The following is a 19747-nucleotide window of genomic DNA, read 5'->3' on the forward strand; positions in this document are numbered from 1 at the left end:
ATGGATAATGACTCACTGTATACGCAAAGGTCTCGCTTTACTCCTTCCTGCTAGCAAACAGGACAGCAAACCATGATCTGTAGCTTAGCATCACATCCTCCCTAGAGACTGTGGTTCATTTCAGTCCAGACCAGAATTTTTTTCCCAGGGGGGTACTCAAGGTTACACAGTACCGACACCTCTCTTTTGTTGTTAAAAAGTCTGGCACTTACTGCAACAACTTCATTATGAGTAAAAGGTAAAGATAAAGGGACCCCTGACAGTTAAGTCCAGTCGCGAACGACTCTGGGGTTGCGGCACTCATCTTGCTTCACAGGCTGAGGGAGCCGGCGCTTGTCCGCTTCTGCAGACACTTTTTCCAGGTCATGTGGCCAGCATGACTAAGCCGCAGCATGACTAAGCATGGCAAAGCCAGAGCAGCGCACGGAAACGCTGTTTACCTTCCCGCTGGAGCGGTACCTATTTATCCGCTTGCACTGTGTGCTTTCGAACTGCTAGGTTGGCAGGAACTGGGACCGAACAATGGGAGCTCACCCAGGATTCGAACTGCCAACCTTTCAATCAGCAAGCCCAAGCGGCACAGTGGTTTAAACCACAGTGCCACCCGCGTTCATTATGAGTACCAGCACCTATTTTTCTGGGGGGGGGGGGGAGTACTGCTCCAGACTATGATCTGAAGCCACGATTCATTCTTGGTTTATCAATGATCATTTAATTGAGTAAAACTATTCCCAGTTTGTATGTGATGCTAAGCCAAGGATCATGGTTTGTTGCTCTGACTCACTAGTAGGGAGGAGCAAAGCGGGAACAATCTTATCATCTAAGGTAAGCCGGTAACCGTGTGTGAATGTTGCTAGTGAGCTATTAATGATGTGGTCTGGGTGAAAGATGCTTTTAGAGGATGCCATATTCTCAACAACTACACCACCTTAAAAAAAAAACAACCTCAAAAAGAAAAACTGGTTATCACAAATCCAGTATCTCTGTTTCTTCTTGCCACATTATTCAGCCCAGACTCAGAGTACCTTTAAACAATGTGAAACCAGAGTTAATACTAAAGTCTAACAAAAATATTAAAGGCTGCATGCATCAAAATAATATCACAGTAAGAACTAGGTCTGGGCACGAAGAAGGCTTCCCTGGGAAGAGCATTCAATAACTGGGGCACCAGACATGGAAAATACCGTAATCGAGTGCTCGAGAGAGCGGAATATAATGTGAAAAATTTGAGTGTGTTATATATATATATATATATATATATGCAGGTTTTGGTGTCTTCGGGTGTCTTCCCGTGTAAGAGTTGGGGTGTCTAGGCGACGTTTCGACGAGGTCTCACTCGTCATCTTCAGGCTGGTGCTTTCGGCTTCTTGTTACTGGAACAGAGCAGGATCTCAGTGTTTGAGTTCCTATAAATACTGTTGAGGGGGTGTGGTGTATAGCCTCCAACGTTCTGGGCAGAGAGGAAGTTCCCAGGTTAGTGTGCCTTTTCTTCTTTTGTTCCTTAATTACTTGAGGGATATCTTGAGTGATTTCTTGAGTGATATTCTGAGTACCACTTAGGTGGGTCATTAAGTGTGGATTAGTTGCTAAAGCTTTCGTGTCTTGACCTCTTGAGCTTGTGAAGAGTTTTTCTGAGAAGATGGCTGTACTGCACTTAGTTGTGCTCTGGCTTGGCTTCGTGTATAGGGGCGAGCTGTGGTTTTGTGCCCTGTGCCAGCCAGATCTGTGTAGGGATTGCAGGGAGGTGCAGCATCCGGAGGTGCCACTATGGTTTGGCTACTGGATGGTGTCTGTAATTTATCTGTGGAGAGGGTCTGGGTTTGGGTCTGGTGTGGTTGATTGGTGATGGCGTTCTGTGTGCCTCTGGTTCTGGTGTCGGTTTTTGTGGGGAGGGCTAATTTCCAGATGTCTGGCAGGCGGGACGTGTCGTCACGCTTGTTCATGTTGTGAGGGTGTTTCTCTATCTCGATGGCTTCCATGATTATTCTCTTGTGGTGATGTTCCATGTTAAAGAGCAATTTGGAATCTGCAAAATTAATTTCGTGTCCTGTTTCTTTCATGTGTTGGAAAAGAGAGGAAGTTTTTTCTTCTTTTTTGACGGCATTCTTGTGTTCTGCGATACGTGCATTTATTCGTCTGTTTGTTTGTCCAATGTACGTGGCTGGGCAGACTTTGCAGGGTATTTCATAGACCCCTTGGTTTTCCAACTGGATTTTATCTTTGGGGTTTCTGAGGATATTGGCTATTTTTTGGTTGGTGCAAAAGGCTGTTTTGATTTTGTGTTTATGGAGGATTTTGCTAATTTTATCTGTAGTGCCCTTGATATAAGGAAGGAGGGCCATGCCATTGTTTTCTTCTGTGTCTTGGTTTTTGGGGGGTGTTTCTTTTTGGATTAGCTTCGTAACCCTGTTTTGCTGGTATCCATTGGCGATTAACACATTTGAGAGATTCTGTAACTCAGTTGTCAAGTGGTCTTTGTCAGCCAGGCGTTTGGTTCTGGAGATGAGAGTCTTGGCTACGGAGTTTATTTGTGCAGGGTGGTGGTGTGATTGTGCATGTAAGTAGCGGTTGGTGTGTGTTTTTTTCCGGTAGATGGTGTGTCCTAGGGAGCCATCAGGTTTTTTGTAGATTAGGACGTCAAGGAAGGGAAGTTGGTTGTTGGCTTCTATTTCCATAGTGAATTGTATTTTGGGGTGTAGGCTGTTGAGATGTGTGAGGAAGCTATCTAGTTTTTCTTTCCCGTGTGGCCAAATTACAAAGGTGTCGTCAACATATCTGAGCCAAAGTTTGGGTTTGTGTTCTGACTTGTCTAAAGCATTGGTTTCAAAGTGTTCCATGTACAGATTTGCGATGACCGGTGAGAGGGGTGATCCTATAGGTGCTCCTTCTATCTGTTTGTATCTTTGTCCATTGTGGATCACCCCTCTCACCGGTCATCGCAAATCTGTACATGGAACACTTTGAAACCAATGCTTTAGACAAGTCAGAACACAAACCCAAACTTTGGCTCAGATATGTTGACGACACCTTTGTAATTTGGCCACACGGGAAAGAAAAACTAGATAGCTTCCTCACACATCTCAACAGCCTACACCCCAAAATACAATTCACTATGGAAATAGAAGCCAACAACCAACTTCCCTTCCTTGACGTCCTAATCTACAAAAAACCTGATGGCTCCCTAGGACACACCATCTACCGGAAAAAAACACACACCAACCGCTACTTACATGCACAATCACACCACCACCCTGCACAAATAAACTCCGTAGCCAAGACTCTCATCTCCAGAACCAAACGCCTGGCTGACAAAGACCACTTGACAACTGAGTTACAGAATCTCTCAAATGTGTTAATCGCCAATGGATACCAGCAAAACAGGGTTACGAAGCTAATCCAAAAAGAAACACCCCCCAAAAACCAAGACACAGAAGAAAACAATGGCATGGCCCTCCTTCCTTATATCAAGGGCACTACAGATAAAATTAGCAAAATCCTCCATAAACACAATATCAAAACAGCCTTTTGCACCAACCAAAAAATAGCCAATATCCTCAGAAACCCCAAAGATAAAATCCAGTTGGAAAACCAAGGGGTCTATGAAATACCCTGCAAAGTCTGCCCAGCCACGTACATTGGACAAACAAACAGACGAATAAATGCACGTATCGCAGAACACAAGAATGCCGTCAAAAAAGAAGAAAAAACTTCCTCTCTTTTCCAACACATGAAAGAAACAGGACACGAAATTAATTTTGCAGATTCCAAATTGCTCTTTAACATGGAACATCACCACAAGAGAATAATCATGGAAGCCATCGAGATAGAGAAACACCCTCACAACATGAACAAGCGTGACGACACGTCCCGCCTGCCAGACATCTGGAAATTAGCCCTCCCCACAAAAACCGACACCAGAACCAGAGGCACACAGAACGCCATCACCAATCAACCACACCAGACCCAAACCCAGACCCTCTCCACAGATAAATTACAGACACCATCCAGTAGCCAAACCATAGTGGCACCTCCGGATGCTACACCCCCCTGCAATCCCTACACAGATCTGACTGGCACAGGGCACAAAACCACAGCTCGCCCCTATACACGAAGCCAAGCCAGAGCACAACTAAGTGCAGTACAGCCATCTTCTCAGAAAAACTCTTCACAAGCTCAAGAGGTCAAGACACGAAAGCTTTAGCAACTAATCCACTCTTAATGACCCTCCTAAGTGGTACTCAGAATATCACTCAAGAAATCACTCAAGATATCCCTCAAGTAATTAAGGAACAAAAGAAGAAAAGTCACACTATCCTGGGAACTTCCTCTCTGCCCAGAATACACCACACCCCCTCAACAGTATTTATAGGAACTCAAACACTGAGATCCTGCTCTGTTCCAGTAACAAGAAGCCGTAAGCACCAGCCTGAAGATGACGAGTGAGACCTTGTCGAAACGTCGCCTAGACACCCCAACTCTTACACGGGAAGACACCCGAAGACACCAAAACCTGCATTCCTGTACCCGTGAAAATCTACGAAAGCATATATATATATATATATATATATATGAAAATACCCTAATCCCAGCCATCAGATGCCTCACCTTTTACAGCAGAGAGGCCTGAAAAAGGGTGTCACAGGGAACAGGTTCATCACGAGATTAGACAACCATTCAGGTACCCAAGTCTCAAAACTGTTTACACTACACACCCGACAAATGCAATCCAGGCAAAAGGTAAGTACTGGTTTCAGCAGAGCAAAGTTAACTGCATTCCCTCGTTGAAATCAACAGGACATAAAGATATTTGGACAGAGGTAACCATTTGTAGTTGGATTTATTACTAGAGACTTTCAGTTTCTGTGGAGTTTCGCTTCCCTTTAAAATGTATGGTAACAAGATAGGACAGTAACTGGTTTCACAAGAAGGAGGGTTAGTCAGACCATAATTTCACAAACTTTGTCCTAACGAAACTCTCATCGAGTTAAGGTGGAGGGAGTTTAAAGAAAAAGCAGAGACTTGTCCATCTACACATGGACTGATGAAAGGTTTTCCAACTCTGTTTTAAAGCACAGGCATTAACTTGTGCTATATGAGCAAAACTCCTTCTGCCTCTTGACTCACCAATACGCCCATGAAGGCTCAGTTTAAGGTTTCAGCAGAGAAACTGCCAGGGACACACAGGCTAGGCTGCCCCTCGTGCCATGAAGCAGGTTAGATCAAGAGACAGCAGCTGACACAGTAACCCAGTAGGGCTTCATGGCTGACTGGGGATTTGAACTTGGGACTACTCGATCCAGATAAACACTACACGACGACGCTGGCTCCCACTGACAAAATGCCAGTGAAATAAGATGGGGAGGGTCATATTGGCCTCAATACCATCAACCACTATTGCACAGTGGCGTAGGAAATCTCCACTTCCTAGATCTATCAGCACAAAAGTGCAGACTGGAAAAGCAGGCAAGGAACTGCCCCTTAAATGTGTACAAACTTGCGACACATGTACAAGTTGCATACAAATGTAGACATGCCATGGACCAATTCAACAATATTTGGAATTCATTTTTATAAATACCTTATTAGGTTAAGGTCTGGTTAACATTTGTAACCTTTTAAAATAACATTTTTATATTTATTTTTGGTAATGCATACTTGTTCTGTTTTGTTTTGTACATGGGTACTATTTCTTTTCTTTTCTTCTACTTTTTTGTGTTTGGTCTTACTCTGTGCACTTGTATCTTTGTACTTTTTATTTTTCAATAAAGAATATAAAATGTAACCTTATTTATGTATGCCACTACTGCGGCCTGCGTTTCGTTAGCTCCAAAATGGAAAACGAGTGAGGTCCCAACTAAAGAAGAATGGCAACTTAAACTGATGGAATATGCACAGCTTGCAGATCTAACTTATAGAATAAGAGAACAAGCAGAACATCCGTTTAAAGAAGATTGGAAAATGTTTATTGAAAATATGGGGGGGGGGAATTGTGTACACTTGAAAACATTGGCAACATTAAGATAAATTCAACAGGGTAAATAAGTTTTGATGGAAGTAATCATGGAATACTGAATGGTTTAGTTTATATAAAATATGCAGGGATTTATGTTATGCAAAATGAACCACGGAAAGAGAAGAAGGGGAGTCATTGATATTTTAAGGTTGTTTAAATGAATATTCTAAATTGTAAAACAGAAAATTTAATTACAAAATTATATATAGAGAAAGCATTGGGGGGGGGGGGACTCCAATAGGGCACTGGTGGTTAAACTGTGGAACCTCCCGATGTTGTTGAACTACAACTCTCTTCATCCCAGACCACTGGTCATGTTGTCTGGAGCTGATGGGAGTTGGAGTCCAACAACACCTGGCAAGCCACAGATTAGCCACCCCTGCCCTAGACCATGCCTATGCTATCAATTTGATATTATGCAAGAACCACCAAACAAAACGCAGATATGATCAAATTCTTTCCATCATGTGTGTAACAGCAAGAATACTGGTGCAGCAAACAGTGAATTTGACTTCAGATGCTTTGCAAGTAAAGATGTAGCTCTACAGAGTTTTGCATATTACATACAAAAGAAGTCCTGACCAAATAAAGGTGAGAAAGCTGTTTCAATGGAGAATACTAATAAACTTGTATAAAAAGATTCCAAAACTGCTATTTTTAAGGCTTTCATCTATACATGGTAGGGATACTATTTTGGCTTGCTTCTATGACTTCCTTAGAAGAGAAGGAAACTTCAGGTCTTATCCAATGCACATACCAAGTGCTTTCCCTACCATATGCCAAACTGCAGCAAAGGAGGCCATATTAATTCAGAACTTGACCCAATTCTGTTACCCAATTCTGTAGGTGGATAAATGCTTTGTGCTGTACAAAGAGCACAAATTGAGCCAACACTTAGTGAGAGAGGATTTATTTCCTAGTATATCTAGTATAGCTAGTCTCCCACAGAGCCTAGGACTTGCCGATCAGAAGGTTGGCGGTTCAAATCCCCGCGACGGGGTGAGCTCCCGTTGTTCGGTCCCTGCTCCTGCCCATCTAGCAGTTCGAAAGCACGCCAAAGTGCAAGTAGATAAATAGGTACCGCTCTGGCAGGAAGGTAAACAGCGTTTTCATGTGCTGCTCTGGTTTGCCAGAAGCGACTTAGTCATACTGGCCACATGACCCGGAAGCTGTCTGCAGACAAACGCCGGCTCCCTCAGCCTATAGAGCGAACTGAGCGCGCAACCCCAGAGTCGGTCACGACTGGACCTAATGGTCAGGGGTCCCTTTACCTTTACCTTTATATCTAGTGCAGGAATGGATCACTGGTAATACCAGGTTCCATTACTGAGCCTCCAGATTTTGATGTTGTATCTCTGTCCAGTTTAACTGTTTGTGCAGCAATGGGGTGCATTTACCAGGGATTGGGAACTCCACAGGCCAAATGCAGTCCACCAGGTCTCTCAGTCTGGCCCCCAGCACTTTCCAGAGGCCCCCTCTCTCTAGATTACGCTGTTCCACCCCACCAACCCACTGCCCCCCATTTCACTTCCTCCACAACCATCCTTGCAAAACATTAAAATGGTGGAAGAAAACGGCTGTGGTGGAGAGGAGACAGGCCCAATCTTTGGGCTATGCTGGGTTCCAACCACCACCCTGCAAAACGCTAAGATCCTCAAACTGAAATGCAATTCTTGCAGAACGCAACTCTGGAGCTTTTACTACATGTCCAAGCGTAGCTCCCTTCTTGCAAAGTCAACAAGCAAGTGAGATGGGGTGCGACAGCCATGTCTAGTGAAATTGCCCCAGTTTATGGGACGTGTAAAATTGCTCTGGCTATATTTGTTACAAGCCAGCAGAGCTTCACACAGTCCTAGAGAGTGAACGTGCTTTATGCCCCTTTCTAGGCTACATGTTCATTTCCTGAATGCTTAATCAATGCCGGACTGAAAACCAACATATTCATCAACAAAGGAAGCTGTTTTGATATTCAATTCTCTAACATTAAAAAAAATAACACCCATGTTTCTCCCTATGTTTCAAAATCTGCTGTAAGTTCAAAATTCATTATTTCCTTTTGCACATACTATGCACTAATACATCTTAAACAGGAATACACCTGCAGAAGTAAGGGGGGGATCTTAATTTCTAAAGGAAAGTTGTTTTAAAAATCACCCCAATAACTAGGTTCATAGATATTTTCCCCCCAAACCCAGAAACTTGAGCAAAAAGCTGGCATGTGGGAGAACATCTCATTTCAGCAACCTAGTAAAATGTGCCCACTTTAAGTAGCCTGGGTAGCTCAGTTAGTTATACCATAGTGGTGATAATGCCAAGATTGTAAGTTCAATGATCCTCAGGGCTCCTTCTAACTCTACAGTTCTATGAAATAAATGGTGATGACCTCAGTGGGGCTATCCATATGTTTAAAAAGGTAAAGGTAAAGGATCCCTGACAGTTAAGTCCAGTCACGGACGACTCTGGGGTTGCGGCACTAATCTCGCTTTACAGGCTAAGGGAGCCGGCATTTGTCCACAGACAGTTTTTCCGGGTCATGTGGCCAGCATGACTAAGCCGCTTCTGACGCAACGGAACACTGAAACCAGAGCAGTGCACGGAAACGCCATTTACCTTCCCGCCGGAGTGCTACCTATTTATTTGCTTGCACTTTTTTTGGCGTGCTTTCGAACTGCTAGGTGGGAACAAGCTGGGAACGAGCAACGGGAGCTCACCCTGTCGCGGCGATTCAAACCGCAACCTTCTGATAGGCAAGCCCAAGAGGCTCAGTGGTTTAGACCACAGTGCCACCCACATCCCTATCCACATGTTTACATAACAGTATTTGTTTAAAAGTTATGTAGAGTATTAGGCAACAAATATATGGCCCTTTAAATTGATCATCATTTCTCAGATTTGTTAATAGACAGCATTTGTATCATTTGGCTCAGGCACTGCATTTAGAAACCAGTTGCCGGAATTGCTTGTATACAACCAGTACATTAATCCACATTTTCTGCTTTTCACAAGCATAACAGTGAAGTGTGGTTATCTGTTTCATCATCCCTTGGTTTGATCTATTCTTCAACCTTTACAGAATTTCTTCTCATAATACATATTTGTTACTCAAAAACACAATGCTTTTTCTGTTGTCAAATCAAAGTACAGAGCGCATATGTCAATTTTGAATAGGTGCATGTTTGTAGATTATTTTTCTTCTGAAGAAATACAAGAGGAAACTAGTTAAGGATAAGGTTCCTGCTACTTCATATTTTGAAGGGAAAATATGTGAATTATACACACACTGATTCTTCACACATATCACGCTGAAATAAATTAACAATTTGACCTCAAGCATCAGAACATGAGTAATCTCAAGAAGCACTCCATTTTTATATCTAAAACCCTAGTGACAGCTCAGATTTAACAGTAAACCAAGGTGTGGTGTTACAAGCAAGAAAATACTGGAGTTTTGATTTCCCGTGCTCCCTGTTCCCCTTTCTGAGATGCCATTTGTCCACTTATTTCCTGGTTCTCGGCAATCCAAAATTAGCCATTTTGCCTAAACTGCCTCAAAACTAGTTTGCCCGCAAAGAAGAGAGTGCATCAAACTTGTGTCTTTGTGGGAGTGCTTTTAATCCCGCAGAAATGTCTGCTAATGGAAAGGAAAAAGGGAGTTCACGTTTGCCGATTTCCTCCTCTCCCACTGCAGCCAAAAAATTATACAGAACATGTTAACCATATATGAAAGTGAAAAATGAGTCTGTAGGTTGACATTTTCATCAAATTACCCTAACTGTGCCAAGAATTGCCTATCCTGGCTAAGAGCCGTGCTGAATATCAATTTAAAGCCATAGCCATATGTGCGCATCCTGCTTCTTATACTGGTACGTTAAAGTAGCCTGATGGCAGATAAAAGCAAACACCTTTTTATGAGGCTATTTACTTTGGAATGCTTTATTGCACTTTACCTGCCACTGGCATTTACAGTTTTTTGAAATTTCTCATTTTCAGAAGTCCTGGTCTCCCATGTCTTCTTTATTTAGCAAGTCTATGCCTTCTTCACCACACTACAACTCCCATCATCCATGACTACTTGTCATGCTGATGGAGGCTGATGGAAGTTGGGAATCCAACAACATCTGAAGCACTACAGATACTCAATTCCTGGTCTTAATGATTATGTTCTACACACAAGTAATGCATGAATGAGGTTTTTAAAAAAGGGAAACAGAGTACACATCTCTAACATTTCAAATGCCTACTCCGACTCCAAAAGCAACAAAGTACACTTATATTATTCCTATAAGTTCAACATGATAGACCAAACGCTCTGTTAAGTTTCTCAACGTGCTGTTATTAGGAGACACAATCCCAAAGACAAGCAGACCTCCTTACAAATATTTCTGGCGCTATATCCCTGCTGAAGAATACATTTACAGCTCTTGACCTTTACACAATCTTTTGTGTAATGGCCCAGTGAGGCAGGAAACTATAGATAGACGTATCCTGGCTTATCGCAGTGCGCAGCCAAGAGAGGAGCTGCACATATAAGCAAAAGGCTCGTGAACATTTTGACTTCTTAAACTGATATATGAATGTCTGGATGTGGCAACTGACTTCCTCCCCAAGCCTAGGTTGGCTGTTATCTTGAAATGTGACAAATAAAGAGGTGTCAGTCTGGGGAAAAACCAGTGATCACACTACTTAGGCTATGTAAGTTCATTCCACTTTTGTCTCTTGTCAAACAGACCTTCCTAGGATTTGATGGGTCTGCACGGCCAGGCACTTGCCAAGGTCCCATGCCCCAGGAAGGTGTCCCGCTGACAAGAGCTCCCTTCTCTTCACCATTGCAATCTGCTTGTCTCTCGCTCTGGCTCAGAGGCCATGAGCAAACAAACAGGAGGAGGAGCTGTCACTCACTACCTACTTGCTCACTAGCTCTGCTTGACAAGCAAGCAGGTAATAATAGCCAGTGTTAGAAACTCAGATATATAAACTAGGTGCCAAATACCTCCTTAAACCAAGGTGACAGTCGCCAAAACTGAACGTCTACTTGACATTTTGGGGTAAGGCAGAGTCTTATTTTTTCAAATGATAGACTGACTGTGAGTGATTCAAAGACATCTGGCTAGTTCAGATGACTACCTTGAGTTGGGTTAAGGACTCTGAGAACTTAAAGAAGAAAAGTCACTTGATCCCCTGACAGTTCACATATATACGGGCCTGTTCCCGACCTCTTTTTCTTAAAGGTGACACGAACCATTCACAATGTTAAGGATATTCTTCACAACTGTGAGCAGGGGAGTGGGGTGGGGTAAGTGAAGACAAGCTACAACAAGTAACTATAACGTTGATCACTGCTCCTGGCTCAGGCTGCACAGAAAAAGCATTTGGGTTCCTGAAATTCATTCTGATTGTGCAGATAAAAATATATCTGATAGAATTCTACAGGGATGCTGTATTACTGTGTGAAAACTGTCAAGATTCAATGATCTTCAGTCATGCACCTCCAGATGGTAGAGATGTCAGGCACCATCCTGGTACCCAGGCATCTTTACTTGGCTGGTTGATAGCCCGATGCAAAATGCGCCTGACTAATTTTGAAGACTGGTGATAGTAATGAGGTGGCAGAAGAGGAGCAGCCACTCCAGCAAAGGCAGTGAGGGGACAGTCTCATTGAGGGAAGGGAGGCTATTGGGGGGAGCCAGTGTGGTGTAGTGGTTAAGAGCAGTGGACTCGTGATCTGGTGAACCGGGTTCGCTTCCCCGCTCCTCCACATGCAGCTGCTGGGTGACCTTGGGCTAGTCACACTTCTGTGAAGTCTCTTAGCCTCACTCACCTCACAGAGAGTTTGTTGTGGGGGCGGAAGGGAAAGGAGATTGTGAGCCGCTTTGAGACTCCTTCGGGTAGTGATAAAGCATGATATCAAATCCAAAATCCAAATCCAAACTCTTGCCCAAGAGCCCTCCTAAACTGAAGTCAACAGTAAACGTCCTTGGGTTTGGTCTTGTTCAAAAAAGCTGTATGGTGAGAGTCAAGTGAGAGACAAAAATGTGTGCATACCTGGCCCAGGTAAGCTTCTTTTCAAACTCTGATTGTCCAACGCCAGCCAAAGCTCGCACAAGGCAATTTTTCCACCCCGTTCCTTACTTTCTTTGGCACGATATAAATTAAAGCATTAGTAGCATTTGAAGAATTGCTGCCTTCCAAAGTAGTGAGAGGCACCAAAGTCTGGTCCTACAGTTAAGACATATGGATCAGTAGTTACATTGCTGCTACAGACTCCAACAAAGTGCCAATTTTAGAAGGGTAAGAGGGCTGGAATTTTTCAAATTTGTATCCTAACACTTTCTCTCACAAGAGTATAGTTGAAGATATCACTTTAAATAAAGCTTAGGATCACTGAAAACTAGAATATATCCCAAGAGGATTTCTGGAGAATCAAATATGCTGATTCAATGAGCCTGGGACCCTAAGATTAACCAGTGATTGCGCTGCTGCGCACACACACACACACACACACACAGAGTGGCTGTAGTTTACACATGCTTTAACGTGACATGCACTAGCAGGATCAAGCTACAGCGAGCCTTGGGCTTGAAGACTCCCCACCTCCACTTCTTATGTGCCTGGTTAAGTGCAGCTTGCCATGTTGGCCACACCAAGAACCAGGGTTAGCAATAGTTAGCTTAAGCAAGCCAGCTTCCGAAACCATGATTTGAAGCTAGCTTGTTTTAAACTAACCATAGTTAACACTAACCAGAGTTTGTCCTGCCAGGCAACATGACAAGCCATGAGTAATCAAACACACAGGTGAAAGAGGAGAAAAAGAGAGGTGGGGAGCATGCAAGCTTGTAGTTTTCTGTGGCTCATTTCCCCTTGGGCACGCTACACTAAACCATGGTTTGGCATGATAACATGTTTTGTCTGCAAAAACATGTTTACAAGGGCAAATAACATGTTTACAAGTGAAATCACCAGACCTGAAACCACTTTCTTGAACTAAATTTTCCGACTCTTCTTCTGGTTTAGACGCTGTATGACAAGTTGCCATTTGGGCATGGACAAAAAGTCATGGAATTTTCATGTGCACTTGGTCAGCAGACAAAATCTGTTTCCAGACAATCTGTAAAAAATATCCAATTTGCAACCCATAATTTGCCACCTACATTTATAAACTAGCTGCTGCTTTGCATCAAGCCATTTCATTACAACAGCAAAGGCTCAAGCCTTTGGCTATACAGAAAATTCATTCCATACAGAAAATATCCTACCAGTAATCATGTTGCACTTGATTTTCCCCCATTCCCAGCCGCTGAAACTCCTGACTTAGAACCTCTCTCTTGTCTCCACAATTCAGAGCAATTTGCTGATGGGGAAGAAGATTTAGATCGTTCTCTACTTTGCCCTGGTCTCTTGAATCGACCATGGCAGCTTTCCCTCTCCAATAGCCAAGAGGCTGTACAGCACCTCTTTTCTATCACAGCTGCCCATTTCTATGGCAACAGAAAAGCAGCAGTGTTAAAACAGATTCTTGTCTTCCACAGTCACCAGGGTCAGACTAAACAAGGGCAAAAGAAGGGGCCCAAAGGCCCTCGGTGCAAGCAGAAAAGATCTAATGACAAGTCAAAATGAATAGTGGCAGATCATGAATTCTGGCAGAGATAACTCTGAAGACTAGATGGGAAGGATCTCAATTGTCAACTGACAAGATAAGCCATTCAACAACAATAAGGTAACAAAGAAATACTGCCTAGCTTTGCTTTTTTCCTCCTCCATTCCCAATCCCTTTTCCTTTTGTGTCAGTTACCGGTATTTCAGGCTGTAAATCTGAAACGTTCTTATTGCAATTCTTATGCTGTGCTAGCAGTTCTTTTTCCCCCCCTTTTTTGCTGAAGAGCAAGGAACAAATTCATGTGCAACATCAGCTCTCGAACATGATCCCTTTTTTCACAATGTGCTATACAAATTAAAGAGATAGGAATTCAGAAAACCCAACTCTACATAAATTAAAATAAAGCAGCTTTATGCCAGTTTCCCAACAATGCAACTAACCAGCAGCAAAGGTGTTGGAAATTTTAAAGTAATTTTTTTTATATAATTCCAAGTCTACAACAAGATTTATCGTATTTATTCTGTTGATCCTCACTTATCTAGATGCAGAAGAGTACTATCTTTCCCACTGTCCTGAGGTAGAGATATTTCCCAAGTCCATGATTCCATAGGAATGTGAACATGGGACTCTGCCCAACACAGTGCATGATATGATATCAAACTTGTTATAAAGCACCAAAAGTGTACCATCAAACCGACCCCTTCTCCCAATATCCTTCCTGATTCCTGCCCATCATAGTATTCTAAACACTGAAGCCTGTAGCAAAAAACATTGTTGGGGAATTACGAGCAGAAGTTTTGCACTAAGAACCTAGATACATACTTAAAATTTTAATTAATAATATTGAAAAAATAATAATATTGAAAAATAAGTGTCTTTTTAATGCTAAAAAGCAGAAGCAGGTTTACCTCTTCCTGAGAAATTGAACCTGCACTTTTTCTTCCTTATAGCTTCACAACCAAGAGGGTTCATGATTTACTTTTTAATGAAAAGTTTAAAATTCAAGGAAGGGAACAGGCCCCTACAATCTTGCCCACATCTACATCCCTGGTCATACTATACAACACACATGCATAGCTCCAAAATATGGTTTGAATAAGAAATGAGCCTTCTCACAATCTCAGAAACCAGAAGAAAAAAATCCACTTCAAATCATGTTTTTCGAAACCATTTTGAGGTTGAGGCACTAAACGTGATTCGCCGATCTGTATGTCATAGCAAACTACAATTAGCACTAAATTGCAAACTACAATCTGCAAGCAGGAGAGAAGGAAAAATGTGTTTCTCCTCTGAACTGAGCCAGATATTCTTTTTCAACACATGGAGAGGAAAAGTTACTTCACTTTATATGACAGACGCCAAAGCTTCTCTTTTTGATTAGCACATAACATAAGGAGCCAATTTCTCATTGCTCTTTGCCACACCCAACCCTGGTTCATGATCACCTGACTACACTCTGTGCATTAGTGTGGTTCGTTCCACGTATACATACAAATACACACTCGATTTCCATACAATTGCAGAACTATAACAAACAAAAAATGCAAAACACATCCTTCTTGCCTCTTTGAATACTGCAATTGTGCCTACGCATAAATCAACCTGTAGAAAAACCTGTCTTACTTTGTAACTCACAACTGGCTTGAATACCAAAAAATTAGTAACACTTGGGAAGAGGCCATTATCTTCTGTTGCAACAAAATAGTGTGCTCCTTCAGTCCCTACTATGCTGGTGCACGTGCTGCTGTAGCCAAGGAACAAGAGGGAGGAAGGGAGGAAAACACGAAAAATCCAACCTATAACTGAAGCAAGGGCTGGCGTGAAATGGACATAAGAGATGAACAAACTGAAATCATGACAACCTGGTGTCAGGAATGTGAAATATGGGTTATGCTTGAAGGCAGAAAGGTTTTAGGGCAAGGCTTGTCCTACAGGGGAGCAAGAGATACTAGTAAAGGGCCCTAAACAAACTGAAACAATGAAGGGAAAAGAAATGGACCCAGATGGAGCATGCAAACTGGAAGGCATGAAGGACAGGGGAAGACTGACTAGTCCCCAAAGCTTCAGGATACAATATGAAATGATGACATCTTACTATTTCATACGGAATAGTAACACCAAACTGTCCTAAGCCCATGTCTGCTTTTATTCTTGCACTGACAAATTTGCAGTGCACAGTATTCAGCCCAAGATCTGTTAGGTTTTCTCTTCTGAAGACGTTCTTATAATAGTACCATGAAAAGTAAGCTTGTTTCCTATGAACAGTCTTCAGTCCAAACCTGCCTTCCCCGCCCTGGTGCCTCCAGATGTTTTTGGACATGTTCTGGCCATCATGACTGTGCTAACTGGGGATGGTGGAAGCTGCACATATTAATTTTTATACAGTGGTGCCCCGCAAGACGAACGCCTCGCAAGACGGAAAACCCGCTAGACGAAAGGGTTTTCCGTTTTGGAGGCGCTTCGCAAAACGAATTTCCCTATGGGGTTGCTTCGCAAGACGAAAAAATCTTGCGCATCCCCGTGGGGTTTTTTCGCTCCCCCCCCCTTTTCCTAAGCCACCTATCAGCTGTTCCGCTGAAAAACCCGCTTAACAGCTGATCACGGAAAGCCGCTAGACCGCTGTAGCGCTAATCAATGGGCTTGCTTCGCAAGACGAAAAAACCGCTAGACGACGAGAATCGCGGAACGGATTCTTTTCGTCTTGCGAGGCACCACTGTAGCATTTGTATCCAACCTTTCCGCAAAGGCATTCAAAGTCATATGTATGGCCATTTTTCTCTCCCATCATCTTACCCTAACAACAACCCTATGAGGTAGGTTAGGCTGAGAGACTGTGTCTGGTCTAAAGTCACCCAGAAGGATTCGTGGCTGAGTGCTGAACCCAGTTTTCCTAGGCCCTAGTCCAACATCCTGAGGGCAAAGGCTGCTTCACACTATAGTTTGATCATCATCAGAAGAGCACAATTATGGTTCACCAACCATGAGGTAGGGGAATGACTTTTTTTCCTTATAGGCACCCACTTTATGAGGAAAGGTTACAACATCTGGAGCTTCTTTATAGAAAAAAGGAGAGTACGGGGATATGATAGAAACGTCCAAAATTATGCACAATGTGAAGAAAAGGGTTGTTTTTTCCCTACAACGTAAGGCCAATTAGAAAAACCCAGTACTACAACCCAAGGCCGTTCAATGAAGCTGAATGTTATCAGATGAAGATGAATGCTCTAAGATTCATGACAGACAAGGAAATCCTTCACACACTATACCAGGCTTCGTCAAACTCGGCCCTCCAGATGTTTTTGGCCTACAACTCCCATGATCCCTAGCTACCAGGACCAGTGGTCAGGGATGATGGGAAATGCAGTCTCAAAACATCTGGAGGGCCAAGTTTGAGGAAGCCTGCTATATACTATGGAACTCACTTTTACAAAGTATAGCGATGTCCACCAATGGGGAGGCATTAAAAGAGGATTAGATAAATTCATAGAGAATAAAGCGATCGATGGCAACCAGCTATGATAACTATGTTCTGCCTCCACTGTCTGAGGCTGTATGTCTCTAAATACCAGTTGCTGGGAATCCCAAGTGAAAACAGTACTGTTGTGTTCAATGCCTTGCTAGCAGGTTGGCCACTATGAGAACAGGATACAGTGGTACCTTGGTTTACGAACTTAATCCGTTCCGGAAGTCCATTCTTAAACCAAAGCATTCTTAAACCAAGGCATTTTTTTTTCCTCATAGCAGTGGGGGACTCAATTTACAAATGGAACACACTGAATAAATAGGAAGCGGAACATGTTCTGCTTCCAAGGCAAAGTTCACAAACCAAAACACCTACTTCTGGGTTTGCAGCTTTCTTAATCCAAGTTGTTCATAAACTAAGCTGTTCTTAAACCAAGGTACCACTGTACTGGATTAGTCTGACCTTTTTTGAATGATTGAGCAGGGTTCTTCTTCATATTTATCAAAAGAATATTTAAACCTTTAAAAGTTGTAAAAGTTGCAAATACTCATCTCAGAATTTAGAGGTGGCACGCTCACTACCTTGGGTACAGAACACTGTACCCACAAAATATGCTGCATAATCAAATAGGAGGTTTTTTAAATGTACCACACATTTTGTATAGAGGTGTATCTGTGTCGCAAATTACCAACTCAGTCTTCCCTGCTTCTGGGAATTTTTGAGACTGAACACTATCCACTTTTACACAGCAATTACGTTGGCCATAGGTGTTTGCTATAATGCAACTTAATAAATATGAACAGCAGACATGCCTCCAAGCACTCAGTGACAGTGGCGTAGCGTGGGCTGTCAGCACCTGGGGCAAGGCAAGTAATTTGCGCCCCCTAACCCATGGATTTGCGCCCCCTAACCCCCAGATGTTGCGCCCGGTCCGGCCGGCCCCCCCTGCACCCCCCACGCTAAGCCACTGCTCAGTGAACACATTTTAGAGAAATGCAGTGGACCAGGGACTTTCCATTCATACTCACACCTTGGTGCAGCAACTCTACTGTAGCACTAGTAAGCCCACGGTGAACATATTTCATAAAAGTGTGGAATGGCTGACATGACGTTATACTCAACTGCTAAAATACCAACAGTATTAGCAAAAACGTAGATGAAACCTAGCAGATGCGGCACAGCGAAAGTTGATCCCTGTCCTAATATAAGAATGAAGCACATAATTAATTCACTCCAGGCAACGTTAAGCACATTTTGGTGCCACTGATTTCAGTAGAAAGTTCTCCTCCAATGAAATCAATGGGTCTTAAAGGCCTTAACTTTGACCAGATTGTAACCTTTGTCAGCAAAACCTACATTCGTCCATAAAACAGAATCATATTGCATCATGTACCTGGGAGCACATACTCTCAAACTATCAGGATTCAAATGTTAAGGCATATGAAGTCTATGGTCTGTCCGACAACCTTGCATTCAGCCCCTGATTCAGCTTTGACAGTTTCTTTTAGTTTTGTTTATTGTCAGATACCCTAAACACAGAAAGTTTCAGCTCTGCTCAGAAGATATTACAAAAAGTTTTCGGGTGTTTCCAAACTACTACTGCTCTTTTTCTACTTTTCAGAAAGTACTACCAATTACTTTGTAAATGTATCCTTTGTACGGGTAGAGCTTTCTTCACCACAGCACAAGAGTAATTTTCCATTTCTCTCTTACTAAAAACACATCTGTACAGTCTGCCTCAAGTCATTTTTTTAAACTGTGGGGTACATAAAGGGTTTTTTTTAATGAGAAGATAAATTTTCACACCCATTGTTTACTCACTATGAGATTAGAAGTATCAGCGTGACCAAATACAAGTAAAGGTATTCACTGGACCGCCCACAGATTGAACTTGAGAACTGTAGTTCCACATCTCTCCCCTCCCCCTCCCTGGATATACAAGCCAAGTAAATTGATTTGTGTGCCTCAGTTTCCCCAGTGACATGCACTCTTCTTTAGTACAGGTAATATGCAACATTTACGAACTTTGCCATCACCTAGCATTTTCAGCTCTTCTGAAAGGGAAAATCAGTATACACATATATCACACGTTGTATTGCTTCTGTGTAAATATTACAATGCATTGCATTTATGCAGACTCACGAAATAAATACTCGGCATTCTACTACAGCACCCAGCACCCAGCACACATTAACTGCAAATCGTTAAAGCTTTCCGATGTCTGGAGCCCCACAAGTCCCTCTCTCAGCACAAGGAAAAGGAAGATTCCATTCTGCTGTTTCTCCCAAGGCCAAACTGAAACAGATGAAATTCTGCCCCCCAAGGAGGTCAAATGGGAATTTTGCCACAGGTTTTAATAGAGCCAGGTCTTCCCCCACAGCCAACAAAATAGCTCAAGGCTTCTGGTTCCCAGTTTCCTATTTTAAAGTCTCTGGGCTGTACACAAAGTACATTTCTAACAACGCTGCTTTTGGGGAAATAACCGTGATTTAAATGCTTATCGATCACAGTTTGGAAAGTAGCAGTTTATGCACATCAATAAGATTATCACTCTTCCCTATAGCACCTGTAACCAAAACGTTGTTTCCCCCAATGATTACAAAAAAAATAATACAATACGACCTTGAGATAGTTAAAATGCCCTGTTCATTATTATTATTATTATTATTCAGCAACA

The 19747-nt window shown here is 42.6% G+C and overlaps 1 protein-coding gene across 2 annotated transcripts in view; it reads right to left on the reverse strand.

Moving 5' to 3' along the window:
- The window catches only part of MBOAT2 (membrane bound glycerophospholipid O-acyltransferase 2), a 75279-nt gene that overhangs the window by 54624 nt on the left and 908 nt on the right, over positions 1-19747 (reverse strand). The window contains exon 1 of one of the 2 annotated variants that reach the window (XM_083495627.1): positions 10743-10889. The exons of the other annotated variant lie outside the window; for it this stretch is intronic. Coding sequence (XP_083351753.1) covers positions 10743-10793 — 51 coding nt within the window. The 5' untranslated portion in view covers positions 10794-10889. Of the gene's footprint in view, positions 1-10742; positions 10890-19747 lie in introns of those variants that run through there. 2 annotated transcript variants of the gene reach the window in all.

Source organism: Podarcis liolepis (assembly GCF_965112155.1).
Source record: "Podarcis liolepis genome assembly, chromosome: 3".
Taxonomy (NCBI): domain Eukaryota; kingdom Metazoa; phylum Chordata; class Lepidosauria; order Squamata; family Lacertidae; genus Podarcis; species Podarcis liolepis.